This window comes from Culex pipiens, chromosome 1, assembly GCF_016801865.2.
Source record: "Culex pipiens pallens isolate TS chromosome 1, TS_CPP_V2, whole genome shotgun sequence".
NCBI classification, from domain to species: domain Eukaryota; kingdom Metazoa; phylum Arthropoda; class Insecta; order Diptera; family Culicidae; genus Culex; species Culex pipiens.
Window position 1 is genome coordinate 51,620,026 of NC_068937.1, and position 24,320 is coordinate 51,644,345.

The window sequence follows — 24,320 nt, forward strand, 5'->3', positions numbered from 1 at the left end:
CGAAAAATTTGCAATCGAGATAAGTACACCATTCGATTCAGCAGGAATTTTGGGCACCAAAAATATAAAATTTTCATATGTTAAGTATTTTATTTTAAAATAAAATTAACAAAAGGTATGAAAATCGAGACATTTAGTATGGGAGCTGTCAAATCTCTCACCATCAAAAAGCAGCGTTGAGCTTTCGCTGGATTTGTCTATATGCCAAAATCGCAAACTTGTTTACGGAAAACCCACAAACAAGGAAAAATGTATGCATGCTGACGTTTGTACCTGGGTGCGGAATAGTGGTTCGCAAAACGGCCTCAATTTGGAACTGTCAAAGTGGAACCAATTTACTGTTCGCCAAAAGTAGAGAGTATTGTTATCGATCATAAAAAATTGTTTTTTTTTTTTGGAAGAATGAAAAAAATGTGTGGCTTTTGAGGACCTGGAGTTTAAGTCAAGAAATCTTAAGAAAGTTACAGGCGAGATCGTCATTTTTTATAATTATGAATGGAAGTTATTAATGGAGTCGATGCGGTTTTATCCATCCAAAAGTTGTCTTTATTGCTTGATTCCGTTTGAAAACCTGGTATACTGAAAATCTTCTCTGTTTGTTGGATCAGTTTCGCTAGAATTAGCGATGTTTTTTGGCTGGACCAGAAAGAGCTGCAGGATTAAAAAATCAACCAGGGAATTTATCTGCAACATCGCAGAATGACACTCTCGCCGCAGTTCTTCGTCACCCGTAAAAAAGAGAAACCTTTTCTAACCGATCGATATTTGAAAATACACACTATTTTCCAGCAAAATATGTAAAATATTAGAAAAAATGAAACACAAGCTACTGATTATAAAACAGCTCATTTTCCAGTAAGAAAAAAGTCATGCTTGTGCTTGAACAGCCTCCTACTTTGTGGATGTAAACAAAGTGGGACCATTCGAAAATCACGTTACGCATTCTCTCTATTCATCACCCAGGTTTGTACAAACGAAATTTGTTCCAGGCAAACAAACAAAGCAGGCAAACTGTCAAAAAGGGCGAGTTTGTCTGTTTGTTTGCCGTAGTGCAATAGCTCCTTCACAGTCACAAGCTGGTAGAGAACTGATTTTTTTTTGTTTGATCCATATGTCGACGGTAACATTTCAAAAGGCATCATGTACATTTTGACACTTTCTGGGTTATTGCATATTCTGAAAGTACTCCTAATAAGCTCCCTCTCCACCAAAAATGAGCAAAAGTTACTTCAGTAAAGTCTGTTTAATCATGATTTTAAATAAAGTAACATAAACAAAATCTCTGCCATCAGCAGTCAATGTTTATATAGCCCTGTCAACCTGTCAAATTAAAGACTATACATGAACCTCGTGACGAAAAAATAGCATCATGAAAAAAGCGCCATGTACATTCGGCGAAGAAAAACGAATCATAACAAAGCGTCCCCCTCAATGATAGCAGGGTGATATTAGGACCATCCACAAACCACGTGGACACTTTTTTGTAAATCTCAACCCCCCCTCCCCCCCCTCGTGGACAATTGTCCATACAAAAAAATCTTTTTTGTATGGAGCGTGGACAATCACCATACCCCCCCCCCCCCCTAAAGTGTCCACGTGGTTTATGGATGGTCCCTTATAGACGTTGATGATTTCAAAAGAAGTTATGTTTGTTTCTCTCAAATAAAATTACGGTAATAATGTTTTATTGAATTTGGATGATCAAGTATCAATAAAAGCAACGTTTGTCATCGTTTGTTATCATTAGAACATCTTATTTTGCTTTTATATTAAAATGGATGCTTAACATTTAAATGAGTTTTTCTCAAAAAGGATGGTGTGTACATGATGCTTTTTGAAATGTTGGCATCGATGTAACAGCATCATTACACGAAAGTATTTTATCATACTTGAACTGAATTTCGCGTAACCGGCAGCCCCACGCAGAAAAATAAGGCATATTTGAATCAACAAAACGTTTTGTTGATTTGAAAATCATTATTTTTGTTAAATCAACGCTAAACGTCAAAGCAGCTTTTTCGAAAAAAAAACAAAAGACTTTTGTGGAATTGAGAAAATCAAGGTTTGTTTCAAAGCTAAATCGGGGTCGATTATATCCAACAAAAATTTTGTTGATTCAAACCTCGCACAGGCTAATTCTACAAAACATTTTTCTGCGTGCCTGAATTGGGTCCTAAAATGAAGCTTAGATTGCTGATATTATTGTTTACAGCGATAAAGCTTATTTTTCTGAGTAAAATTACCCTTTGTACGACCACAAAAAGTTTAAAATGGTTTTTTAAAGCAATTTTGAAAAATTAACCTCGTGGTCCTTCTTGACAGAAAAGCTCCTACTTGACAGGTCGTTCCAAGGGGACCATAGTTGATCCATCGAAAAAATGTTGTCTTGTAAAATTTTTTGTTTGCATTAAAATGAAAAAAAAGTGATCAGAAATAGTTTTTAATCGTGTTTTTTACCGTTGTACATAAAAATTGACATAGGGCTTTAGTACCCAATTTGAGTTTTACAAAAAGATCCCCATTTACGAAATATTCTAGCAGAGCTGGTTCTATCAGAATCCTGCTAAAACGGTGGAACATTCCTGCCTGTTATCTAAGCCCGATCTCACGCACACTAGCACGCCATTTGTTTTGCTGGCTGGTACAAAATTTAACCTCAATCTTTTTCATGTACGTACACGCAATACATGGAGATCCCAGCTGACAAAATTTAATGCTTAACGGAGAAAATTTTTGAGCACCCCTCGTCGAACTGCTTGATTTTTGTACTGCCCGATTAGGTCAACAAAATGTTTACAAACAAAATTTGCCCATTCGAATGACTACAAAATATTAATTTTTAAAGAGCTTCAATACAAAAAAAAATGGACAAAGATAAAGCAAAATTAGGTAAAAGATATTTTGTTAATTCTTGAAATAAAAAAATTAAAACGATCCTCCTTAGATCGGGCCCTTGCCGCCAACCATAACCTCCGGCTGGCCCAGCAGTTGAAAACGGTACAACCCGGCCAAACGCTGACCGAGGCCCAGAAGCAAGCGTTTCAGGCGCTGATGCGTATGGCACACGACCCGAACAACTTCCGGTGGAACAAGCGCGTTGAGCAGATGAAAGCTAACAAGGAAAAGGAATGGGCCCAAAATCGGCAAAAGCTGGAACCAGTAGCGGCCAGGCGTGTCGAGGTGCCCGGGAAGCCGATATTAGAAGAACCGAAACGACCACGTTTGCGGGATCAAATCAGAGAAGCGCGAAAGAAAGCAGCGTTTCCGTTGCGACCGCAGGTTCCGAGTGACCGGGCCCGGCGTTACGGGTTTATTCCGACGTCCCAGCGGCAAACGGATGTAAAATCCTATGCAAAGGTTTAAAGTTTATGTTGTTAATTTTAAATGATTTTTCAAATTAAAATAGCATTTCTATTTCAATAAGTTGAGTTTTTTTGAATCAATATGAACGAACGCTTGCAGAATTCTGTTTGATGCTACAAATACCGGCGCATGTGTAGTACAAAATGGGGATTTTTTAAAAGCTCTGGATGCGGGTGTAAGGACACTCCGCATAGACGTCCTTGCTCCCATCACGTCACTAAGGGTATGTAGCGATGAGAAATTAATATGCATGCCCCACAGCCGAACCTTCATTAGATAAACAGGCAATCCACAACATACAGCAAACGACCGAGGGAACACTTTACAGCGCATACAATAAGGTTGACGTAGTTGTATTCATTGAATTGCATAAATGTTTAAGTGGATGAATGGCTTATTTGAAAACAATAATGGAAACTCTGACAATATGCAAAAACAACTGATCTATAAATCTCGCCACGTTCCACTTGAATCTTCAATTTTCTTTAATTGTTGTCTTGAATCTGCCTTCAGAACTCTCGGTGAACCTGGAATAGTAACGAAATCTTAGTATTTTGATGTATTTCACACATTTTAAAGAATGTTGAAAGATAATTGGAATGTCAACAATAACAGCAAACAATAAACGCATCCGCCCACAGGCACAGTTTGCTTTCGATCTTCACTTACAAAAGGGACGTCTCAGTACTGTAAAAAAAAACAACTTTGTTCACGATTTGACCTGTTCTTCTCTTTCAGCCATCTTCAGAAGCATTTGATTGGCAGTCAAAATAGAATTTATTCTGAAGTTTCTTCTTCCGTAACTCCGTCCGCTGCACTTTCCTGAACCGTTTGTTCGTCTAAAAAGATAAACTGTTTAGTCTCCTCTTAAAACAACTTTTTTTTTATTACCGTTTTCACTCTGTTCCCGCTCCTGTTTTTGAAATTTCTTTTCATGCAGCCCTAAATGATACTTCAGATAATACTTGTTCTTGAAGCTCTTGTGGCACACCTCGCACGTAAACGGTCGCCGCTCGGCGTGCGTGACCGCATGGTTCACCAGCTGTCCCTTTTTCAAGAAACGTTTGCCGCATTCTTCGCAACCATGCGGTAGATCTGTAGCGTGAATCCTCTCCACGTGAGCTAGCATATCGGCCTCGGTAAAGTATTTGTTGTTGCAGTTGAGACAGGCGATGGTCCGTTCGCTCGTGTGGCGCATCTCGTGCTTCCGAAGCCGACCCGGTCGGCCAAAGTGTTTTGGGCAGAATCGACACTGCAAGCGGTTGTTCCAGGACGAGCCGTGGTTGCGTCGTTCGTCATAGATTACCTTTGCCTTTGGTTTGCTTTTGCTTGAACTGTTTGGTTGTACTTCCGGTTCATACAGCGGTTCTGTGAGCTCCATTTCTTCCTGAGATTCCTCGTCAGGCGCTTCTTCCATTTCAGTTTCATCTGGTGGTTCGTTTTTAACCACCCGTTCTGTTTCAAATTCATCCTGTGGTTTCTCATTGACAACTTGTTCGGTTTCAAATTCATCACGTGGTTCCTCTTTGACCACTTGTTCCGTGCTAACTTCTCCAACTTCCGGCTCCACGTACACTAACTTCATCGGTACTAGCGGTGCCGGTATAGCTACCATACCTGCTCCGACGTTCTTCCGTAGCAGCGTTAGCTGAGTTCTCCAGCAGGCGTCCGTTTCCTTGCACTGGATCCGGAAGCAGTACGCCTGGTCCAGCGCCGTCATGCACCGGTCGCAGATCCATTTGGGAAGCGCGTCACTCTCGCTGATCTGCACCCCGGTACAGGCCCGAATCTGCTTCACCAGCTGGGCGTTTTGAGGAGCGTACAGATGGTTCCAGGGTTGGGTCGACTCGTTGCATGATCGACACAGTCGGCAGCAGTTGGAAAAGCATTCCATGTTTCGGTTGTTTATGTTGTGGACTGTTTATTGAAAACAGTTTGTGTGCAATGTTTTTGTTTTGATTGCTTGACAGATCGGAGCTTGCGCGGAGGGTGGTTTGTCATCTCTTGCACGACGCCGAATCGAACAAAAAGAGAAACAACCCCAAGGTGAACAAGAACAATAAGGAATTATTCCTTCATTATTCCCTGAACAAGATTTTAAATAAATCGAAAAGTATTATCAGGGACAACTTTGTCCTAAAGAGTGCCAAGTAGATACAAAAGGATTGATCAATGACCACAGTCGATAGTGAATGAGTAGCTTGAAAATGTACTACCTACTACGGTAACTGATGTTTTGCTGTAATCAAAAACAAACAAGGTTGTTTACTGCTTGAAAATCTCTCTGAAACATCGAACAATTTAATGGATAGTTTCGCTGACCTGTGTCGGCTTTGCCGCGCCCACAACGACCGGGCTGAACACTGGCCACATCTATTTCACTGCGAAGCAACCGAACCCGACTATCACTTGCTACAGAAGATTCACTCCTGCACCAACATCCAAATCACAGAGGATGATCGTCTACCGAAACGTATCTGCTGCCAGTGCCGGTTAGCGCTGGACCAGGCGTACACGTTCCGATTGCAGTGCGATGAAGTGAACACCCAATGGTTACTGGAAGCTGAAGTTCTGGAGCAGAGCGAATCGCCGGTGATTAAAGTAGATCTGGACACTGCGCTTCCTTCAGTTGCTTCGGTTTATGTGAAACCGGAACTTGAGGATGACGATTTTGACGACAGTGAACACTTGAGTTTAGCCGAACTGCTGAAAGTTGAGTCGAAGGAGAAATCCGACGGGGAACTGGTGAAAGATGAACCTAGCGGAGACGAACTGGACGACTCGGATGAACCTGAAGAGGTGAAGCCGGTTCGAAGGAAACGAGGCCCAAAATCGTCGGAGCCGAAACAGAAAACACGCTTCCACTGCAGTTTGTGTCCGAGACACTTTGCCCGAAAGTGTCGACTGCGAGAACACGAGCTAAGACACAGCGGGGTCAAGAACTTTGAGTGCGAGACGTGCCATAACAAGTTCTTTGCGGAAACGGATCTCAGAACGCACATTGCACGGCAACACGCCACGGATCTTCCGTTCATTTGTGAAAAGTGTGGCCAGGGCTTCTCGTCCAAGGGACAACGCACCAATCACTACAATACACATCTGGAGTCGAGGGAATTTGCATGTGATGTGTGCTCCAAAAGCTTCAAAACCAAGTACATTCTGAAGGCTCACATGGAGTTTCATCTGCCGAAGGAACTTCGGAAGGAGTGCTACAAGTACAAGAAACCCGTAGCAAACAACAAAACATACGTCTGTCCATACTGCGGCAAGGTTTCCACGTCCAGCGGAGTACACAACAAGCACATCCGGATCCACACGGGTACGTCAGGAAGAGGAGTTTCAAGGAAACCCTTAATAATTCTCCAAACATTTCAGGCGATCAGCGGTACGAGTGCAACGTCTGCAACAAGAAGTTTACGGCGTCCTTTTCGCTCATCTCTCATATGCGAACGCACACGGACGAGCGGCCGTACCGATGCGAGCACTGCCAGAAGGCTTTCCGGCTGCGAAACCATATGAAAAATCATGTCCGGTCTGCGCACACGAACGAACGGCCCTACCAGTGCAAATACTGCACGCGGACGTTTGTAACGCGGGGGAATATGCGATTGCACGAGCGGATCCACGGGGAACCGGCGAGCGCACCGACGAAGGTGGCCAGCGTGGATCCGTGAGCTGATGAGAATTAAGTTATTTATATATCCAGTAAAGACAGACTAAGTTAAATCAAATAAATGTAGTACTTTAAGTTTGCCTAGAGAAGACCAAAAGGAAGGTTGACGGGTTAGATCATGACCGGTTCAATTCATTCCTCAAGAAATTAGACACCTGTAAACCTATAAACTTTCAGACGCTATCCTGAAGATTTTTTGATCTCACGATAATCTATGGAACAGATAGGCAGTGATTGTGATTTGACAGAATCCTTTATCCATGAACCGATGCAGCCCTTATTCAGTCGACGACGAATATAGAACGTACCAGAAGGCCTGCCAAGATATTTAGGAACAGAAACAGCTACATTTTTAGCCCTCATCTGTTCAGCTTCCTCTACAATCAAATCAGTTACATTTATATCCAAAACAAGCTAAACCCGACAAACTTTGTCTTTTCTTTTTTTTGTTTCTTGACGTTTTAAGCTTGTATGCTTATTCAGCCTCCTGTGATCAAAATTTGATTTTACGTAACTTTTCCCATACAATATGCAGATTTTCCGGAATCGGTTCCAGAGCGTCCAAAATGGACACTTTTTGGCGTGAGAACATTCCCTTAGACTTATGAGGATCCAACGCAACAAAGAGCAACAACTTTGTTTTGATTTGTTTGTCATTTGCTTCGAATTATGTCGTGTCAAATTTGACACGAAAACAACTGACTTTTGTTGTTATGTCAAAAACAGCAACAAAAATTTGTTTACAAACAGTTTGCTTCAAGCTTAACAATTTTTATGGTTCTGTAATCTAGAAAAATAACGGAACCCCAGTGATGGACGCCTACGCTGACCTGTGCCGGTTGTGCCGCGTCCGGAACGAGGAGCAACCCGCCGAAGAGTGGCCACATCTGTTCCACGTCGGCAACGAGCACCTGCTGATGAAAATCCGAGCCTGCACCAACGTGTGCATAATCGAGCGTGACCCGCTGCCAAAACGCGTCTGCTTCAGGTGCCAGGCGGCCCTCGAACTGGCCCACACGTTCCGGCTGCAGTGCGACAAAGCGGACGCGCAATGGCAGCGCCAGCGGGAGTTGGTGGAAAAGGTAGGACAAACGGCGGCGGTACCGGAAACTGTACCGCTTCTCGAGGCGGAAACGGTGCCCGTTCCGGATGCGACAGAGGTGGTGCGGTACTTTTACCGAGGTCCAAACGACAAGCGCTTCGTGTGTCGGTTCTGTCCGAGACACTTTAGCCGGAAGTGTCGGCTGAAAGAGCACGAGGCACAACATACGGAAACTCAACAGGAAGCTACTCCGCAAAAGGAGTCGGAAGAACATAGCGCGGTAGCCGTGAAGCAGGAGCTGGACATTTTGGATGTGTTCGAAAGCGAAGAGTTGCCAACAACGGATATGTCGGCAAAGGAACTTCAATCCGAACCAGTTCTTAGTTCGGTCGACAAATCAATGCTGGACGACAACAATCGATTACGAGAGAACGAAGTTAATGAATCAGTTCCCGTGACAGAAGCAGAGCCGCCAGCTAAATCACCCATAGAAATGGGTGCTAAACCACCCACCGAGGAGGTCAGGTATTTTTACCGAGGTCCCGGCGGTCCCAACACCTGGAACAAACGCTTCCAGTGCCGATTCTGTCCGCGGCACTTTGGCCGCAAGTGTCGCCTGCGAGAGCACGAGGCACAGCACAAGGAAACTCAACAGGAAACACCGCCAATGGGCGTGGGTGTTGCTGACCCGGTAGCTGTGAAGCAGGAGCCGGAAGTGTTCGTAGTTGAAGAACTGCCAACAAGTGATATGTCAATGAAGGATCTTGAATCGGTACCAGTTCTCAATTCTGTAGGCAAATCAATGCTTGAGATGGACGACAACCATCGAGTACGAGAGCACGAAATTACTGAACCAGTTTCCGTGTCAGAAGGTGAGCAAGGTTCAGTGTACGAGCCGCTAACCGAATCAACGCTTCAAATGGCTGTCGAACCACCCACGGGAGAGGTCAGGTTCTTCTACAGAGGTCCGAGTGGACCCAACTCCTGGAACAAACGCTTCCAGTGTCAGTTTTGTCCGCGGCATTTTGGCCGGAAGTGTCGTCTGCGGGAGCACGAGATGCGCCATAGCGGAGTTCAGAGGTTCCCGTGTGCCAGCTGTAGCCGTTCTTTTTACTCCGAGCGGGATCGCATCGTCCACCAGGAGCACATGCACGGAAATTCCCCGTTCGCTTGCAGCAAGTGTGGCATCAAGTTCAAAACGCAAGAGGGACTGGACAAACACGATCACACGAAACCGCGGAATCACAAGTGTGATCTCTGCTTGAAGGCATTCACGACCAAACAAGGGTTGGAGTACCACAAGCAAAGGCACGCGAAGGCGGACTACTCGAAGCTGCGAGGCCAGGACTTGAACCGGATCTGCATGTGTCCGCACTGTGGTCACATTTCGCACTCGCACAACGCGCACGTTTTGCACCTGCGGACGCATACCGGTGAGGCGACGGAGCAACGAGTCTACATCAATATTTACAATGCTTATGTTACTCGTACAATTTTAGGTGGACAAGATAGTGCGACGGAGTCCGAATCTTCGATTACGCCCTGGACACAAGAAGTCAACAGTTCTTGAATTCTGAGCAAAATAAAGCTATATCATAAAACTAAGACGTAGAGCCGAAGCAATTTTTCACAAATTTTCAATATTTTAAGCACTTTTTCATAACCCTTTGTACAAAACAATGAAAACTGAAGTCTTTTGAACAATTTTGACTATTTGTTTCATCAGTTATTTGTTTTTGAGCAGAAAAATAGCCAATTGAAAAAAAATTCTGTTGTGGACCCCCTTTTCCTATAGTGGACCCGGGTCCATAATCCGATTGTGGACCCGGGTCCACTATAGGCAAACTGTTATTTTTATACCAAATTTAACCGATATTTGATGTTTTGATGCATGGTATAGGTCTAATGATAGATATAATGAATAAAAGATGGATTTTGCTCACTTTTCATTATAAACAAATATGTTTTGTTAACAAATTTGGCTTTAAACAACAAAAAACCATGTCTGCACCATGTGAACACATTTATTTCCGAAAAAGATCAGAGAAAACGTCTCAAAAACCACTGTAAACATAAAAATAATTTAAAAAAAAGTAATCTTGATGCACATTTTTCCATATTAATTAAATAAATGGTTGACCGAAACTAAACAATAGAATTGTTTACAATTGCTGATAAAACCACGCATGTTTATTGGAAAAAAATGTTTTGTTATTGATTTATTATTATAAAAAATATCATTTCAAACTGCAATTATGGTGCTTCAGTTAAGTACAATTAACTATAGTTTTGATAAATTATAAATTGGGTACTAAAGCCATGTGTCAATTTTTATGTACAACGGAAAAAAAACACGATTAAAAACCTTTTCTGATCACTTTTTTTCATTTTGAGGCAAAAAAAAATTTGACAGGACAACATTTTTTCGATGGATCAACTATGGTCCCCTTGGAACGAGCTGTCAAGTAGGAGCTTTTCTGTCAAGAAGGATCGCGAGGTTAATTTTTCAAAATTGATTTAAAAATCCATTTTAAATTCATTGTGGTCGTACAAAGGGTCATTGTACTCAGAAAAATAAGCTTTATCGCTGTAAACAATACTATCAGCAATCTAAGCATCATTTTAGGACCCAATTCTTACGGCTTCAGCATTATTGGTAATTTTAACATGAAAACAGCTATATTTATACTCATAATTGAAAAAATATGCGTTTAGGTTGATAACAACAAGCATTTATTGTATGTTTTAGAGAAACTTTTGCTTGAATACACAGTTTTCATCATTTTTGAAGGTTTAATTAAGAGAGGTCCACTTTTGGAAAAGTTTGGATTTTCGTTGTCCTATATTGGACCCCCATAATTTTTGCTAGAAAATTGCATTTCTTCGCTTTATTTTAGTAAAGATCCTTAAACTTACATTACTTCGACTTGCTGAAGTTAAATAATCAGTCAAAAAATGATTGGATGGTTAATTCAATCATAAAATATAAATGCAGTTTTGTTGTGAAAATGCTAGTGACCATGACTGATTTCAGATGTCGAACTCAAAACACTTATTTTGGTGAAAAGGACAATTCAATGTCAGTCAACATTGTTCTAAATGATGCTGAACATACCAAATAAAAGATTTGTAGACAACAATACGCTTGAAATTATGATTTTATTGAATTTTCCAACTCTTCAGAGGGTCCACTATAGGAAAGGGGTCCACTAATGGATAACGTACCCTAATATTTACTCAGTGTTGGCGCCAGCACTGATTAGATCAAAACATTCAGATTTTCATCATGACATCCTTCCTTCTGTATGCGTGTTCCAAACTGCTCTAAATGTATTCTAGGGATGTATTTGAAAAGGTCCTATAAACCTAAAAAAACCCATAGCTTGTATGACCCCGACGAATAACCGTAAGTGCTTGGTCACTTTTTCGTTTGACACTTTTTTAGTTTGTACAGTCATCCCACATATTCGGAACACCCACAAATTCGGAACACTTTTATGATAATTTGTCAATAGCATACCAAAAGTAGCTTATTTGTCGACCTTACTATTTTTAGAGCCTTCATTTGGACATTATCTTGCTATTTCACTAGTAAAAGTAGCTTTTTTGAACAAAAAACTTCATTCCAAGACTATTTTGTCCAGAGCAGCAAAACACTGCCTCCAAATTGCCTGTTCCGTAATTGTAGGATGTTATTGTGCCTCCCACAATTGTGGAACACCTGAATTTAACTGATATTTTCACAAAAAAGTTATCAAACGATGTATAAAACATCACTAAGCTTGAGTTTCATTGGTTTCAGTGTGTGAAGTAATTATTTGGTAATAAATATGTACTCCTGGAGGGATCCAAAGTTTGTTTACATTCGTAAGAAAAAAGTGTTCCGAATTTGTGGATTTCAAGGGTCAAAGTAATTCTTCAAAAACTTCATATAAAAGTTAAAATTTGCAGATGTTAGATACAGCATTCGAAAGATCGCAAGAAAAGCTTTCAAATGAAGGCAAAAGCGAATCATTAAGTTCAATTATCGATTTGATATGATTTTTTGAACATTGGCCGATCTGGAATCCGTTCCGAATATGTGGGATGACTGTACCCCGTTGGTTGGTCAAAGTCAAACTAAAAAGTGACGAACATCGACGCCAACATTTCAAAAAGCATCATGTACAAACCATGCGTTTTGAGAAAAACGCATTTGAATGTTGAGCATCCATTTTCAATTCCCATTTTAATATAAAAGCCAAATAAGATGTTCTAATAATAACAAACGATGAAAAACGTTGCTTCCATTGATACCAGATCATCCAAATTCAATAAAACATTATTTCCGTCGTTTTATTTAAGAAAAACAAACAAAACTCCTTTTGAAATCACCAACGTCGATATCACCCTGCTGTCACTGAGGGGGGCGTTTTGTTATGATTCGTTTTTCTTCGCCGAATGTACATGGCGCTTTCTTCGTGTTGCTTTTTTTTCGTCACGAGGTTTATGTAGCCTTTTGTTTGACAGGTTGACAGGGCTATATAAACAGGGACTGCTGATGGCAGAGATTTTGTTTATGTTACTTTATTTAAAATCATGATTAAACAGACTTTACTGAAGTAACTTTTGCTCATTTTTGGTGGAGAGGTAGCTTATTAGAAGTACTTTCAGAATATCCAGATTTTTAAGCAAAGATGGCGTTCGAATGTTGAACGTCCGATTTGTCAAAATCGCGCAGTAGCACCAACATTAGACAAAAAATGTGGCTGTCATGCCATGGCACACTTTTTTCGCAATGTTGGTACCACTACGTGATTTTGACATTTCGGGCGTTCGCCATTCGAACGCCATTTTTGCTTAAAAAGCTGGATACAATAACCCAGAAAGTGTTAAAATGTACATGATGCCTTTTGAAATGTTACCGTCGAACTGGCCCTTTTCACACGGCGCTCACGCACACTATCAAAATAATCGTTTGTTAGTGTGTGTGAACTCCGTGTAAAAGGGGTGTCAAACTAAAAAGTGACCCCGTTCGTTTGACAAAAGTTGGTGTCGAACCATCGGGGTTTGAGTATACATGGTTTGTGTCGACTTGTGGTTCTACATGTTCATCCATACATTGTTCTCTCGTACTTCGCCAAAGATCGTAGGAAACTGCTGGTCTCATCACCGTTTCGTACAAGGCGGAACCAAATTTCTCTGCTGCTCAATCCGAAGTACACAAACTCTTCCACGATCTAAAACTCGCACTTTGTAAGCGGAAGGTCGATGGCTTGAACCCCATCTGATGAGGAAAAGGGGAATTGACTTTATCAAGTCCCAAGCCTCCCCAAAACCCATCCCATCCAATCTTTCGGAAGATCTAATGGCGACTGAGTCTGAGCGTTCGTTCAAGAACTCTGTAACAATACGCAGAGAAGAGCTTCAAATGCTACTCTCGACTCGGTCACATGCTCTCAGGAAATATTCGTGCTGAATATTGGGCTATATGATCGGTAACGATCTCTAGATGAGTCAATCTCGCTCATCTCAAACTTACAGGGAATCTTCAGCGCAATCATAACGTCGTCCCACTTCTTGATAGATCCAACACTTTATTGGGTGGAACCATGCCCCACAAGCGGTTCTCCGTGCGTCTTCTCGTGCGCCTGCATGCTCTGCCGCGTTACGAACGCCATCGGGCAGAACCGACACGGGAAGGGTCGCTCGTTGCTGTGGACCCCGCGGATGTGGGTGGTCAGATGGTGCCGCTGGCGGAACGCCTTCTGGCAGTGCTCGCACTGGTACGGCCGTTCGTCCGTATGGATTAGCATGTGCTTGCGGTGGGACCACTGAGCCGTGAACCGTTTGTTGCAGATCTGGCACTCGTACTTTTTCTCTCCTGGAAGTTTGAAACTGGTTAATGTGACCTGACCCTGAATAGTTCTGCTACGTACCAGTATGAATTCTCAGATGTATCGTGTGATTTGTGAGCGTGTTGGAAATCTTTCCGCAATAAGAGCAGACACAAATTTTCTGATAAGCTTTCTTTTGTACATCCTTGACTTCCTGCGGCTGGTGTACGTAGCGGATGTGAGCCTTTAGCTGTGGTTGAGTTTTGAACGCCTTGGGACATAGCTCACAACTGAACGGCCTCGCTTCCAAATGGGTTATCTGGTGTTGTACGAGTTGAGATTCCATGGCATACATCCGGTCACATTTGTCACATGGAAACGGTAGGTTCGTCGAATGTCTTAGAGCCGTGTGTCGCCTAAGACCTGACACTCCGAAAAACTTGCAGTCACACTGGGTACACTCATGATTTCGGACTCCACTGTGACGCGCCTCGTGCTCTTCTAGGGCACTCTTTTGCAGAAATTGCTTGGAACATACGCTGCACCGGAAGTCCGTCCGACCTCTCTTCTTTGGATTCGCCTTCTCCTTCTTTTTGCTAGTCTTAATCACCGATTTTTGCTCCTTCTTTACCGGTTTGTAATCTGAATCATCAGAATTTTCCGGCTCTTCCTTGAGCACTGTTTCCACCCCAACCTTCAGATTCTCATCGCTGTACAACTCATCCGCTTCCACAACCTCCGGTTTAACGTAAACCGATGTGATCGGAACAGGTTTGACGGAGTTCTCCCCGAAATTAAACCTCCACCAAGCGTCCGCGTCCTGGCACTGCCGGCGAAAGGTGTCGGCTTGGTCCAGCGAGGCCTCACAGCGTCGGCAGACCCGTTGCGGCAAGCCATCGTCCGCCTCTATTCGCACGCCGGTGCAAAGGTGAATCTTCTCCAGTGTTTGCTCGTGGCCGGATCGACCGAGCAGTGTCCAGTTGTCGGTGGAATCGTTTTCCGCCCGGCACAGCCGGCAGTGGTTCACGAAGAGGTCCATGTTGCACTGAGTTAAAGTTGTTTTTTGATGATGCGAAACTTTGTTTTGACACTTCTCTGGCTGATGTACGAAGCGGTTTGTTTTCACTTTTTCGACTCTTCCCGCAAACGTCAAAACACCACAAAATTGCAGCCGGATCTCTTCCAGGTGAAATCCGCACCACAAAATTGCAGCTGCTGGAAAGAGCTTGAAACATTACGAGAACGAATTGTCGCAGCGCACGAGACACAATGAAAGAAGTTTACAGCATCTGGATGGGATAACAGTAAAAATGGGTAACACGATACAATAGTCCTTGTAATCAGGGTTCAGTGCCTTAAAACTCAAATAGAAAAAAACTGCAGCCGATTTTCCGATTCAATTTGGATCCCCAAACAACCCCAAAAATTAAGATTAAGGAAACTTTCACAAATCTTTATTGTAAACAATTTCAAAACTGCAGTCTGACTCACAAACTTTATTAACATCCGTTCAGTCCAAGCACCGGTTCTCCGTGCGTCTTCTCGTGGAACTGCATGCTCTGCTTGGTTACGAACGCCTTCGGACAGAACCGGCACTGGAAGGGTCGATCATTGTTGTGAACACCGCGGATGTGCGTATCCAAATGGTGTTTCGCACGGAACGCCTTCTCGCAGTACTGGCACTGGTACGGCCGTTCGTTCGTATGTATCCACATATGTTTACGGTGGGACCAGGCCGCCGTGAACCGCTTGTTGCAGATCTGGCACTCGTACTTTTTCTCACCTGGAAGTTTGAAATTTAAGAATTTAACGTTGATCTCCTGAATAACTTTTCTACGAACCTGTGTGAGTTCTCAGATGTATCTTGTGATTTGTGACTGTGGTGGATATTTTGCCGCAGTACGAGCAAACGCAGATTTTTTCATTGGCCTTCCGCTGTTCTTCCTTGACCTCCGGCGGCTGATGTACGTACCGCAGGTGAGCGTTCAACTGGGGTTGTGTTTTGAACGCCTTGGGACATTGCTCGCAGCTGAATGGCCTTGCTTCCGAGTGTGTGATCTGGTGTTGAAGTAGAGCACTTTTCTTTGGGAACTTCCGGTCGCATTTGTCGCACGCGAAGGGTAGGTTCGTCGAATGTTTTAGGGTCATGTGTCGCTTGAGGCCTATTACTCCGAAGAATTTGCTGTCGCACAGCGTACACTCGTGCTCCCGAACTCCACGGTGATGAGCCTCATGTGCTTCAAGCAAACACTTTGCTAGGAATTGCTTAGAACATACGCTGCACCGGAAGTCCGTCCGACCCTTCTTCTTTGCTTTTGTCTTAGCTTTCTTTTTCTTACTAGAATCTTCCTCAGATTCATCAGAACTTGGCTCCTCTTTCGTCGGTTCGTAATCCGAATCTTCAAACTTGACTGGCTCTTCCTTGAGCACTGTTTGCACCCGAATAGGTTGCTTCTCGCCACCGTCTGAATCCTCCACAACTTCCGGTTTAACATAGATCGACGCAATCGGAGCTGGCTCAACAACGCTCTCTCCAAAATTGAATCTCCACCAGGCGTCCGCTTCCCGACACTGCAACCGGAAGGTGTCGGCCTGGTCCAGCGATGCTTCACAGCGCTGGCAGATCCGTTGCGGCAAGCCATCATCCGCCCGTATCTGTACACCGGTACAGGCTAGAATTTTCTCGTTGCCGGATTGAGTCAGCTGTGGCCAGCCCGAGTTCGGGCCATTTTCCGCCCGGCACAGCCGACAGTGATTCGCGAAGAGGTCCATGTTACGTTGTAAATATTTACGATATTCACTGCTGGAACAGATAAAAACAACAAACAAAACAACCGTTTTGTTTGCATTTGCGTTCTGTCAGTTCTGACAGTTAGGTACGTTAGGTAGTTTTCATAACAGAACTCAAATAAACAACAGTTTTGTTTGCATTTGTGTTCTGTCAGTTCTGACAGTTAAGCAGCCTTCATAACAGAACGCAAATGCAAACAACAACCGTTTTGTTGATTCCAATCATCAAAACAGTCCACAAAACGACTTCCATTCCAAATCAAATCAAAACATGGACCTTTTCGTGAACCATTGCCGACTGTGCCGGGCGGAGAACTCTCCGACAGAAAGCTGGCCACTGCTGATTGAATCTGGTGACGAGCACCTGCTGGAGAAGATCCAAGCCTGCACCGGAGTACAGATTCGGGAGGACGATGGCTTACCACGACGAATCTGCCAGCGCTGTGAAGCATCGCTGGACCAGGCCAACAACTTCCGGGTTCAGTGTCAGGAAGCGGACGCTTGGTGGAGGTTTAATTTCGAGGAAAGCGTCGTCAAACCTGATGCGATTACATTGGTCTTTGTAAAACCGGAAGTAGAAGAGGAGCACGGAGAGGAGAACGATAGCAGTGGGCATCCGGTGGAGACGGTTCTCAAGAAGGAACCGATGATGTTTGAAGATTCCGATTACGAACAAGCAAAGGAGGAGCCAAGCTCGGATGAATGGGAGGCCGTCTCGAAGCGGAAGAAGGCAAAACCAAAGAAGAAAAGTGCAAAAGAATTCCGGTGCGATGTTTGCTCTAGGCAGTTAGCCAACAAGCAAAACCTGGAAGAGCACATGAGCCTACACAGCGGAGTCCAGAACTTTGAGTGTTCGGAGTGCGACAGCAAATTCTTCTGTGCAGCTGGTCTTAAACGGCACGTGGACAGGAAACACCCGGATCACCAGCCATTTCAGTGTGACAAATGTGACCGAAAGTATACAAAGAAATCTCATCTCTTGGAGCACCAAAATACACATTCGGATGCGAGACCGTACAGCTGCAAACTCTGTCCCATGGCGTTTAAGACCAAAACCAATCTAAATGGTCACATGCGATGGGTACACCAACCGGAGGAGGTCAGGGAAGAGTTGAAGAGGAAAAGCGAACGGATTTGCGTATGTTCCTACTGCGGCAAGATTTCCAAGTCAGTCACTACTCACAAGAAGCATCTGATAACTCACACAGGTACGTGATTAGGTCAGGCGAAAGATCAGCAAGCTAATTGACCAGTTATCAAATATCTTTCAGGAGAGAAGAACTACGAGTGCCAGATCTGCAACAAACGGTTCACGGCGCTGTGGTCCCACCGCAAGCACATGCTTATCCATACGGACGAACGACCGCACCAGTGCGAGTTCTGTCAGAAGGCGTTCCGTGCGAAACATCATCTGACAACGCACATTCGAGGAGTTCATACCAACGAGCGGCCCTACCAGTGCCGGTTCTGTCCGAAGGCGTTCGTAACCAAGCAGAGCATGCAGTTCCACGAGAAGACGCACGGCGAACCAGTGTCTGGACTAAGCGGGTGTTAATAAAATTGCTGAATCAGTTTCCAAATGTTGTTTGTTTATTCGGCTCATTCGGCAGTTTATTTGACAGTTCCCAAATAAGATTCTCTGATTGTTTCAAAGGCAAAGAAATCCTACCAAGCAAAGCTTGCACTTCATGGATCATGCGCCTTCGTCACTCATTCGGAGATCTACTTAAAAACTCAACTGCAGATCGTTTGTAGCACCTTCCGAAAGAACGGTTATTACAGTCGACTCTCTGGCTGTCGATCTTCTCGATATCAATAATTCTCCATCTATCGATGAATTCTTCAGTCCCTTCAATCTGCATACTTCAATTATCTTCATTCCTCGATTTTTCCCTTGCTTGAAGGATCTCTTCCTCGACGGTCCCTTGGATTCTGTTTGCTTTAAAAATCTCTTCCGGTTGTCAATAATTTCACTTTCTCATGGCTTGCATAGACATTTTTCTTGGCGAAACGAAGATTTGAAGGGTGTTTGACATTAGTTTGTTTTTGTTTGATGGACGTTGCCATGATTCTCTCCCATAGCTGGGTATCAAGAGAAAAAAATTTTCAATCGAGTCTTCATTTTGCATCGTTCTGTAAACTGATGATTCTCTTCCTCGACGGTGCCTTGGATATTGACAACCAGAGAGTCGACTGTATTTTGTCATAACCGGTTTAATCAGTGTCTTGTACAAAGTCAGCTTTGTGAAGTGTTTTTTTCATAACTTATTTTTATTAGGTCCTTTTAGGTGCTGTGACCAGGTTAGGACCGAGGGTCAATGGTACAAAAATAATAAAAGAAAAAAAACGTAACTGAAGGAGATGATCATTTTCCCGCGCCATGTGTCAACAAGTGTGCGGTCACATCAATCTGTTCCTCGGGTGTCTTGCACTGCCTCAAGCGTACTCTGTATTCTCGGTAAATGGCCCACAGCTCCGACTCGCTGTACAATTTGTGAAGTGTTGCATTCGATCAGATGTCAGGGTCTTCCGGATACGTCTGAAACTCTGTCGTTGTCGGTTCAATCCGGCTTGCTTGCGTCTAAAATAGGTGGACACCAATTCCGTCTAGAAGGTATCTCGCTTATAAGATAGTTTTTCCTCTGAAGCTCTCTAGACAGATGCTCTCTTCCATAGTCTCGACTTCTTCACGGTCTCCAGATCAGGTGCCGGGAACTGTTCGTCAGTCAGGTCGACACTGTTCAGTTTAGAAATTAAAAACATCAACAATGCTTGACATCGAAAATAATGCTGTAAGTTTAACTTCAAAGCAGACCTCTGGCACCACTGCAAACGTCTGGAACGTTTGACAGTCACCAAAACCTCGAAGAGCCCACGCATTAGTATGTGTGAAGAGCCCACCATCAAGGGGTTGGAAACTCTTAGAGCTACATATAATTATTATGTCAACCAGTATATCAAAATATATGTTAGTATACTTATTATTTCCTTTACATATCGCCAGTATACTTACCAATATACTGAGAGTATCTTAATATACTAACAGTTTATTGCTTTTCGGTTAGTATACTAACAAGTATACTGGAATATCGTTAATATACTCAGTATTTTAAAGAAATATTAGAGTTTCCAGCCCCTTGCCCACCATAAACAATGCATTGGATAGAGAATGTGCATTAGTATGTGTGAAGAGCCCAGCCCACCATCAACAAAGCTTTGGATGAAGTAGTATTGGTGTATTCTGATTGTTTACATCAAAATAGGGAAATGGCGAACGCGAAAGAGGTTAACCAAAAATAATATTTTGTTGTAATTTTTTTACAAAATTCGGTTGAAGTGGTCACGCGAGTGGTCCTGTTTATCTAGGGCAGATTTCCGGACATATTATGTGTGTGTATGAGGCCTGAGCCGAAGGAGCTCTTGAATCGGATGGCGGGATGAGCAGCCGGAGAAGCAGGAGTAGTTTTAACCAATTTAAACAAAAACATCCGATTCGACCGGGAAAATCTGGGACCGGGGATTGAAAATTTCCACTCGGAAGTAACATTCTTTAAAGAGTCCTGGACATGCAGCAAGTGTAACTTGTGAAAAAGAACATAATAATTAAATTATTTAAATTATTTAAAAAACTTCTCTGCACTTTGTTAATTTTTCAAAATCTGACAGTAGACACCGTGGTTTTCTTCTTTGTGTTTTTTTATGTTCGCTATCGAATGTTTTGGTTTCATAAACATGGCGGCAGTGACAGAGGGCTGCTTCAAAGCGTCACAGTTGACAGCTAGAAACACAAACAAAACATAAGCTTTTCTTGATGCCAAGCGTCAAAACAAGAGAAACACAGTACCAAAATGGACCTCTTCGCGAACTATTGTCGGCTGTGCCGGACCGAAAACAATCCAACCGACAGTGAGCCACTGCTGACGCGCTCCGGTTACGAAAAGATTCTCCTCTGCACCGGCGTGAAGATACGGGTGGACGATGGCTTGCCGCAACGGATCTGTCGGCAGTGTGAGGCATCCCTGGACCAGGTCGACACCTTCCGCCAGCAGTGCCAGGAGTCGGACGCTTGGTGGAAGGAGACAGTGGGCAAACCTGCTCCGATTTCGTCGATCTTTGTCAAACCGGAAGTTGCGGAGGAGCATGGCGGTGATATGGAGGGTGCGCTGGAGACGGTTGTAAAGGTGGAGCCAGCTGCTTTTGAGTTTGAAGATTCCGATTTTGAGCCGACGAAGGACGAGTCAAGTTCGGATGAATGGGTTAATGAACCCAGTTTTACGAGGGCTAAATGTAAGAAAGTAGACAAGAAGTTCCATTGCGATCAGTGTTCCAAGCAGTATGCCCAAAAGCATTCCCTTGACGAACACATGGCTCGCCACAGTGGAATCCGGAACTTTTGGTGCTCATTTTGCGATAGTATGTTCTTTACCGAGCGAAATCTCAAGATGCACATTGACCGAAAACACACGGAGAATCAACCATTCGCGTGTGACAAGTGCAATCGGAAGTTTGCCTACCAAAGGGAACTTGTCGAGCACCAGATTAAACACTCGGATAAAAAGCCGTTCAGCTGCACATTGTGTTCCAAGACGTTCAAGACGAATGGTTCCCTCAAGGCTCACATGAATTGGTCCCATCAGCCGGAAGAAGTCAAGGCAGAAGTGAGGAAGGCCAGCCAGCGAATCTGCGTTTGTTCGTACTGCGGAAAGGTTTCCACCACGGTCAAAACACACAAAGCTCATCTGCGAACTCATACGGGTAAGTGAGATCTATAGGACAAGAAACCGATCCAGAACATCACTAACTCACTTTCTATCATCTTTTAGGAGAGCAAAACTACGAGTGTAACATCTGCAACAAGCGCTTCTCGGCGTTTTGGTCCCACCGCAAGCACATGCTAATCCATACGGACGAACGGCCGTACCAGTGCGAGCACTGCCAGAAGGCGTTCCGCCAGCGGCACCATCTGACCACCCACATCCGCGGGGTCCACAGCAACGAGCGACCTTATCAGTGCCGGTTCTGTCCGAAGGCGTTCGTAACCAAGCAGAGCATGCAGTTCCATGAGAAGACGCACGGGGACGCGGTGGACGGACTTGAGGGGGGACTGTAAATTCACAGCGCTGTTGGAGTGGTCTTGCGATACACACTACCGTAAATAAAATTACCCTCGTCTGCAACTTAGCCATTATTTTAAAGTATAATATGTACTAAGTACGCATGGAAAGGTTACCAGACCCTAGGGTCTTGTGGAGTCCATAGTAGGCACGACTACCTGTGATGATGCGCCTCCGAATTTCCCTACTGCAGTTGTTGCGCGACGTCACCAACGATCCGAGGTACACTAACTCCTCCACAACCTCGAACTCGTCCACGATCGTCACGCTCGTTCCGCTGTCTTCCTGGTCCTTTGCCTCTGTCTTCGCAACTATTTGAACGTTTCCTTGTTCCCACGGGTGTTATGCATTCTTCTGGTCCATAATCACCTGCCATTCCTCGTCGAACCATCCGTTCCGTCGAACTCGGTTCACGTACCCGATGGCGCTCGATGCAGCTGCGTTGATGGCTGCTTCCATATGGCTCTAGCAGGCCACCAGAGGGGCTTCGGTGAGCTCACCCTCGCAAAGCAGCTTCGAGTTACCGCGCGTACTGGGTAGCGACCTCAAGGTCCTTAAGTCACTCCAGGTTGCACCGTTGAAGGCGACTGTCCGAGAAGTGCCAACCATCGATGAGAACATGGGCGATTTGTGTCTCCGTGTCGTTTGGTGATCTCCAGGTGTACTTGTAGAAGAGGCTGTGCTGGAAAAAGGTTCTACGTATGACCATGTTTCTGGAGGAAACGAAATCGATGAGTTGTAAGCCTTTCTCGTTCGTCTGCTGGTGAGCGCTGAACCTCCCAAAAACTGGTCTAAACTCCTTCTCGTGGCCAACTTGAACGTTAACGCCATCTATGGCAATCTTGAAGTCATGTTTAGGACACTTCCTGTACTCACAGCCAAGAAGCTCGTATCGTGTTGATAATGCTCAGGTTGAAGAATCGACCCTTGATGATCAACCGGCACATTCTGTCGTTGACTGGCCACAAACCGTCACCAAAAACCTGGTGTACGTAAACTTCTCCACACCATCGAACTAGCCTACTTCGATTGTCATGCTTTCTGTGATGCGATCCCATCGTGAACGGCTTTGAAGCCGATGATTGCCTACTGCTGTGTTTGGAATATAGAAAACTAAAGTTTTGTTTACGTTCGTTACCTGACAGTTTGACACTTCGGTAGTCAAAATTATAGCTATTTTTATTAGAATTTCATAGAGTCAACAACAATTCCACTCAACATGGACCCTTTCGTAAACCATTGCCGACTGTGCCGGGCGGAGAACGTTCCAACGGAAAGCTGGCCACTGCTGACTCAATCTGGCAACGAGCACCTGCTGGAAAAGATTGAAGCCTGCTCCAGTGTGCAGATTCGGGCGGATGACGGCTTGCCACAACGGATTTGCCGGCGCTGTGAAGCGTCGCTAGACCAGGCCGACAGCTTCCGGCTGCAGTGCCAGGAAGCGGAAACTTGGTGGAGGTTTAAACGCGAGGAAAACGAAGGCAAACTTGCTGCGATTGCATCGGTTTTTGTTAAACCGGAAGTAGAAGAGGAGCTTGATGCGGACGATAGTAGTGGACATCCGATGAGGGTGGAAACGGTTCTCAAGAAGGAACCTATGAAATTTGAAGATTCCGCTTACGAACCAGCCCAAAACGAGCCAAGCACAGAGGAACGAGAAGCAGATTCGAAGGAGGAGAAGGCGACACCAAAGAAGAAAATTCGGAAAGAATTTCGGTGTGAAATCTGTTCTCGGAAGTTGGCCAACAAGCAAAACCTTGAAGAGCATATGAGTCTACACAGCGGAGTCCAGAGCTTTGAGTGTTCGGAATGCGACAGCAAATTCTTCTGTGCAGCTGCCCTTAAGCGGCACGTGGACAGGAAACACCCGGATCACCAGCCATTTCAATGTGACAAATGTGACCGAAAGTACACAAAGAAATCTCATCTCTTGGAGCACCAAAATACACATTCGGATGCGAGACCGTACAGCTGCAAACTCTGTCCCATGGCGTTTAAGACCAAAACCAATCTAAACGGTCACATGCGATGGGTACACCAACCGGAGGAGGTCAGGGAAGAGTTGAAGAAGAAGAGTGAACGAATTTGCGTATGTTCCTACTGCGGCAAGATTTCCAAGTCGGTCTCGCTTCATAAGAAACATCTGATAACTCACACAGGTACTTGATAGATCTAGCAAAACGAAATTTCTTTAAAACTGTTCATCTTTCAGGAGAGAAAAAATACGAATGCGAGATCTGCAACAAGCGGTTTACGGCACTCTGGTCCCACCGTAAACATATGTGGACACATACAGGCGAGAGACCTTACCAGTGCGAGTTCTGCCAGAAGGCGTTCCGCGACAAACAACATTTGACTACGCACATCCGTGGAGTCCATACCAACGAGCGGCCCTTCCAGTGTCGTTTATGTCCAAAGGCGTTCGTAACCCGAAAGAACATGCAGGTCCACGAGAGGACGCACGGAGATCCGGTGCTACAGGCCCAGTCATAACGGTAAGGGTCATGTGATAAACACTATCG

General features: G+C 44.2%; 8 protein-coding genes across 8 annotated transcripts; 5 read left to right on the forward strand and 3 right to left on the reverse strand.

Annotated features, from left to right (window-relative positions):
- Nucleotides 1-2,791: 2,791 nt before the first annotated feature.
- Nucleotides 2,792-3,363, forward strand: LOC120413354 (uncharacterized). Its single transcript, XM_039574141.2, has 2 exons — nucleotides 2,792-2,889; nucleotides 2,945-3,363. Exons 1-2 carry the CDS (start codon nucleotides 2,865-2,867, stop codon nucleotides 3,361-3,363), a joined length of 444 nt encoding a protein of 147 aa, XP_039430075.1. The 5' UTR covers nucleotides 2,792-2,864.
- Nucleotides 3,364-4,204: 841 nt separating this feature from the next.
- LOC120413363 (zinc finger and SCAN domain-containing protein 2-like) lies at nucleotides 4,205-5,380 on the reverse strand. Its single transcript, XM_039574151.2, has one exon. The coding sequence runs from the start codon at nucleotides 5,255-5,257 to the stop codon at nucleotides 4,220-4,222; it is 1,038 nt and encodes a 345-aa protein (XP_039430085.2). The 5' UTR covers nucleotides 5,258-5,380; the 3' UTR covers nucleotides 4,205-4,219.
- Nucleotides 5,381-5,633: 253 nt separating this feature from the next.
- On the forward strand, nucleotides 5,634-18,258 carry LOC120413372 (uncharacterized). Its single transcript, XM_039574164.2, has 10 exons — nucleotides 5,634-6,682; nucleotides 6,739-7,033; nucleotides 7,572-7,618; nucleotides 7,847-9,511; nucleotides 9,578-9,633; nucleotides 13,602-13,789; nucleotides 14,666-14,912; nucleotides 16,449-16,559; nucleotides 16,869-17,892; nucleotides 17,956-18,258. The coding sequence occupies exons 1-10, from the start codon at nucleotides 5,668-5,670 to the stop codon at nucleotides 18,237-18,239; spliced, it is 4,932 nt and encodes a 1,643-aa protein (XP_039430098.1). The 5' UTR covers nucleotides 5,634-5,667; the 3' UTR covers nucleotides 18,240-18,258.
- LOC120413435 (gastrula zinc finger protein xFG20-1-like) lies at nucleotides 7,810-9,849 on the forward strand. The gene is made up of 2 exons (XM_039574251.2): nucleotides 7,810-9,511; nucleotides 9,578-9,849. The coding sequence occupies exons 1-2, from the start codon at nucleotides 7,849-7,851 to the stop codon at nucleotides 9,646-9,648; spliced, it is 1,734 nt and encodes a 577-aa protein (XP_039430185.1). The 5' UTR covers nucleotides 7,810-7,848; the 3' UTR covers nucleotides 9,649-9,849.
- On the reverse strand, nucleotides 13,631-14,951 carry LOC128092515 (zinc finger protein OZF-like). Its single transcript, XM_052706447.1, has 2 exons — nucleotides 13,997-14,951; nucleotides 13,631-13,941 (listed from the first exon to the last, which is right to left on the reverse strand). Exons 1-2 carry the CDS (start codon nucleotides 14,931-14,933, stop codon nucleotides 13,655-13,657), a joined length of 1,224 nt encoding a protein of 407 aa, XP_052562407.1. The 5' UTR covers nucleotides 14,934-14,951; the 3' UTR covers nucleotides 13,631-13,654.
- LOC128092517 (zinc finger protein 625-like) lies at nucleotides 15,375-16,681 on the reverse strand. Its single transcript, XM_052706449.1, has 2 exons — nucleotides 15,736-16,681; nucleotides 15,375-15,677 (listed from the first exon to the last, which is right to left on the reverse strand). The coding sequence occupies exons 1-2, from the start codon at nucleotides 16,664-16,666 to the stop codon at nucleotides 15,394-15,396; spliced, it is 1,215 nt and encodes a 404-aa protein (XP_052562409.1). The 5' UTR covers nucleotides 16,667-16,681; the 3' UTR covers nucleotides 15,375-15,393.
- Nucleotides 18,259-20,509: 2,251 nt separating the features above from the next.
- On the forward strand, nucleotides 20,510-21,820 carry LOC120413377 (zinc finger protein OZF-like). The gene is made up of 2 exons (XM_039574177.2): nucleotides 20,510-21,439; nucleotides 21,508-21,820. The coding sequence occupies exons 1-2, from the start codon at nucleotides 20,533-20,535 to the stop codon at nucleotides 21,792-21,794; spliced, it is 1,194 nt and encodes a 397-aa protein (XP_039430111.2). The 5' UTR covers nucleotides 20,510-20,532; the 3' UTR covers nucleotides 21,795-21,820.
- An 850-nt stretch (nucleotides 21,821-22,670) lies between these two features.
- Nucleotides 22,671-24,293, forward strand: LOC128092516 (zinc finger protein 625-like). The gene is made up of 2 exons (XM_052706448.1): nucleotides 22,671-23,957; nucleotides 24,011-24,293. Exons 1-2 carry the CDS (start codon nucleotides 23,018-23,020, stop codon nucleotides 24,289-24,291), a joined length of 1,221 nt encoding a protein of 406 aa, XP_052562408.1. The 5' UTR covers nucleotides 22,671-23,017; the 3' UTR covers nucleotides 24,292-24,293.
- The last annotated feature ends 27 nt before the right edge of the window (nucleotides 24,294-24,320 follow it).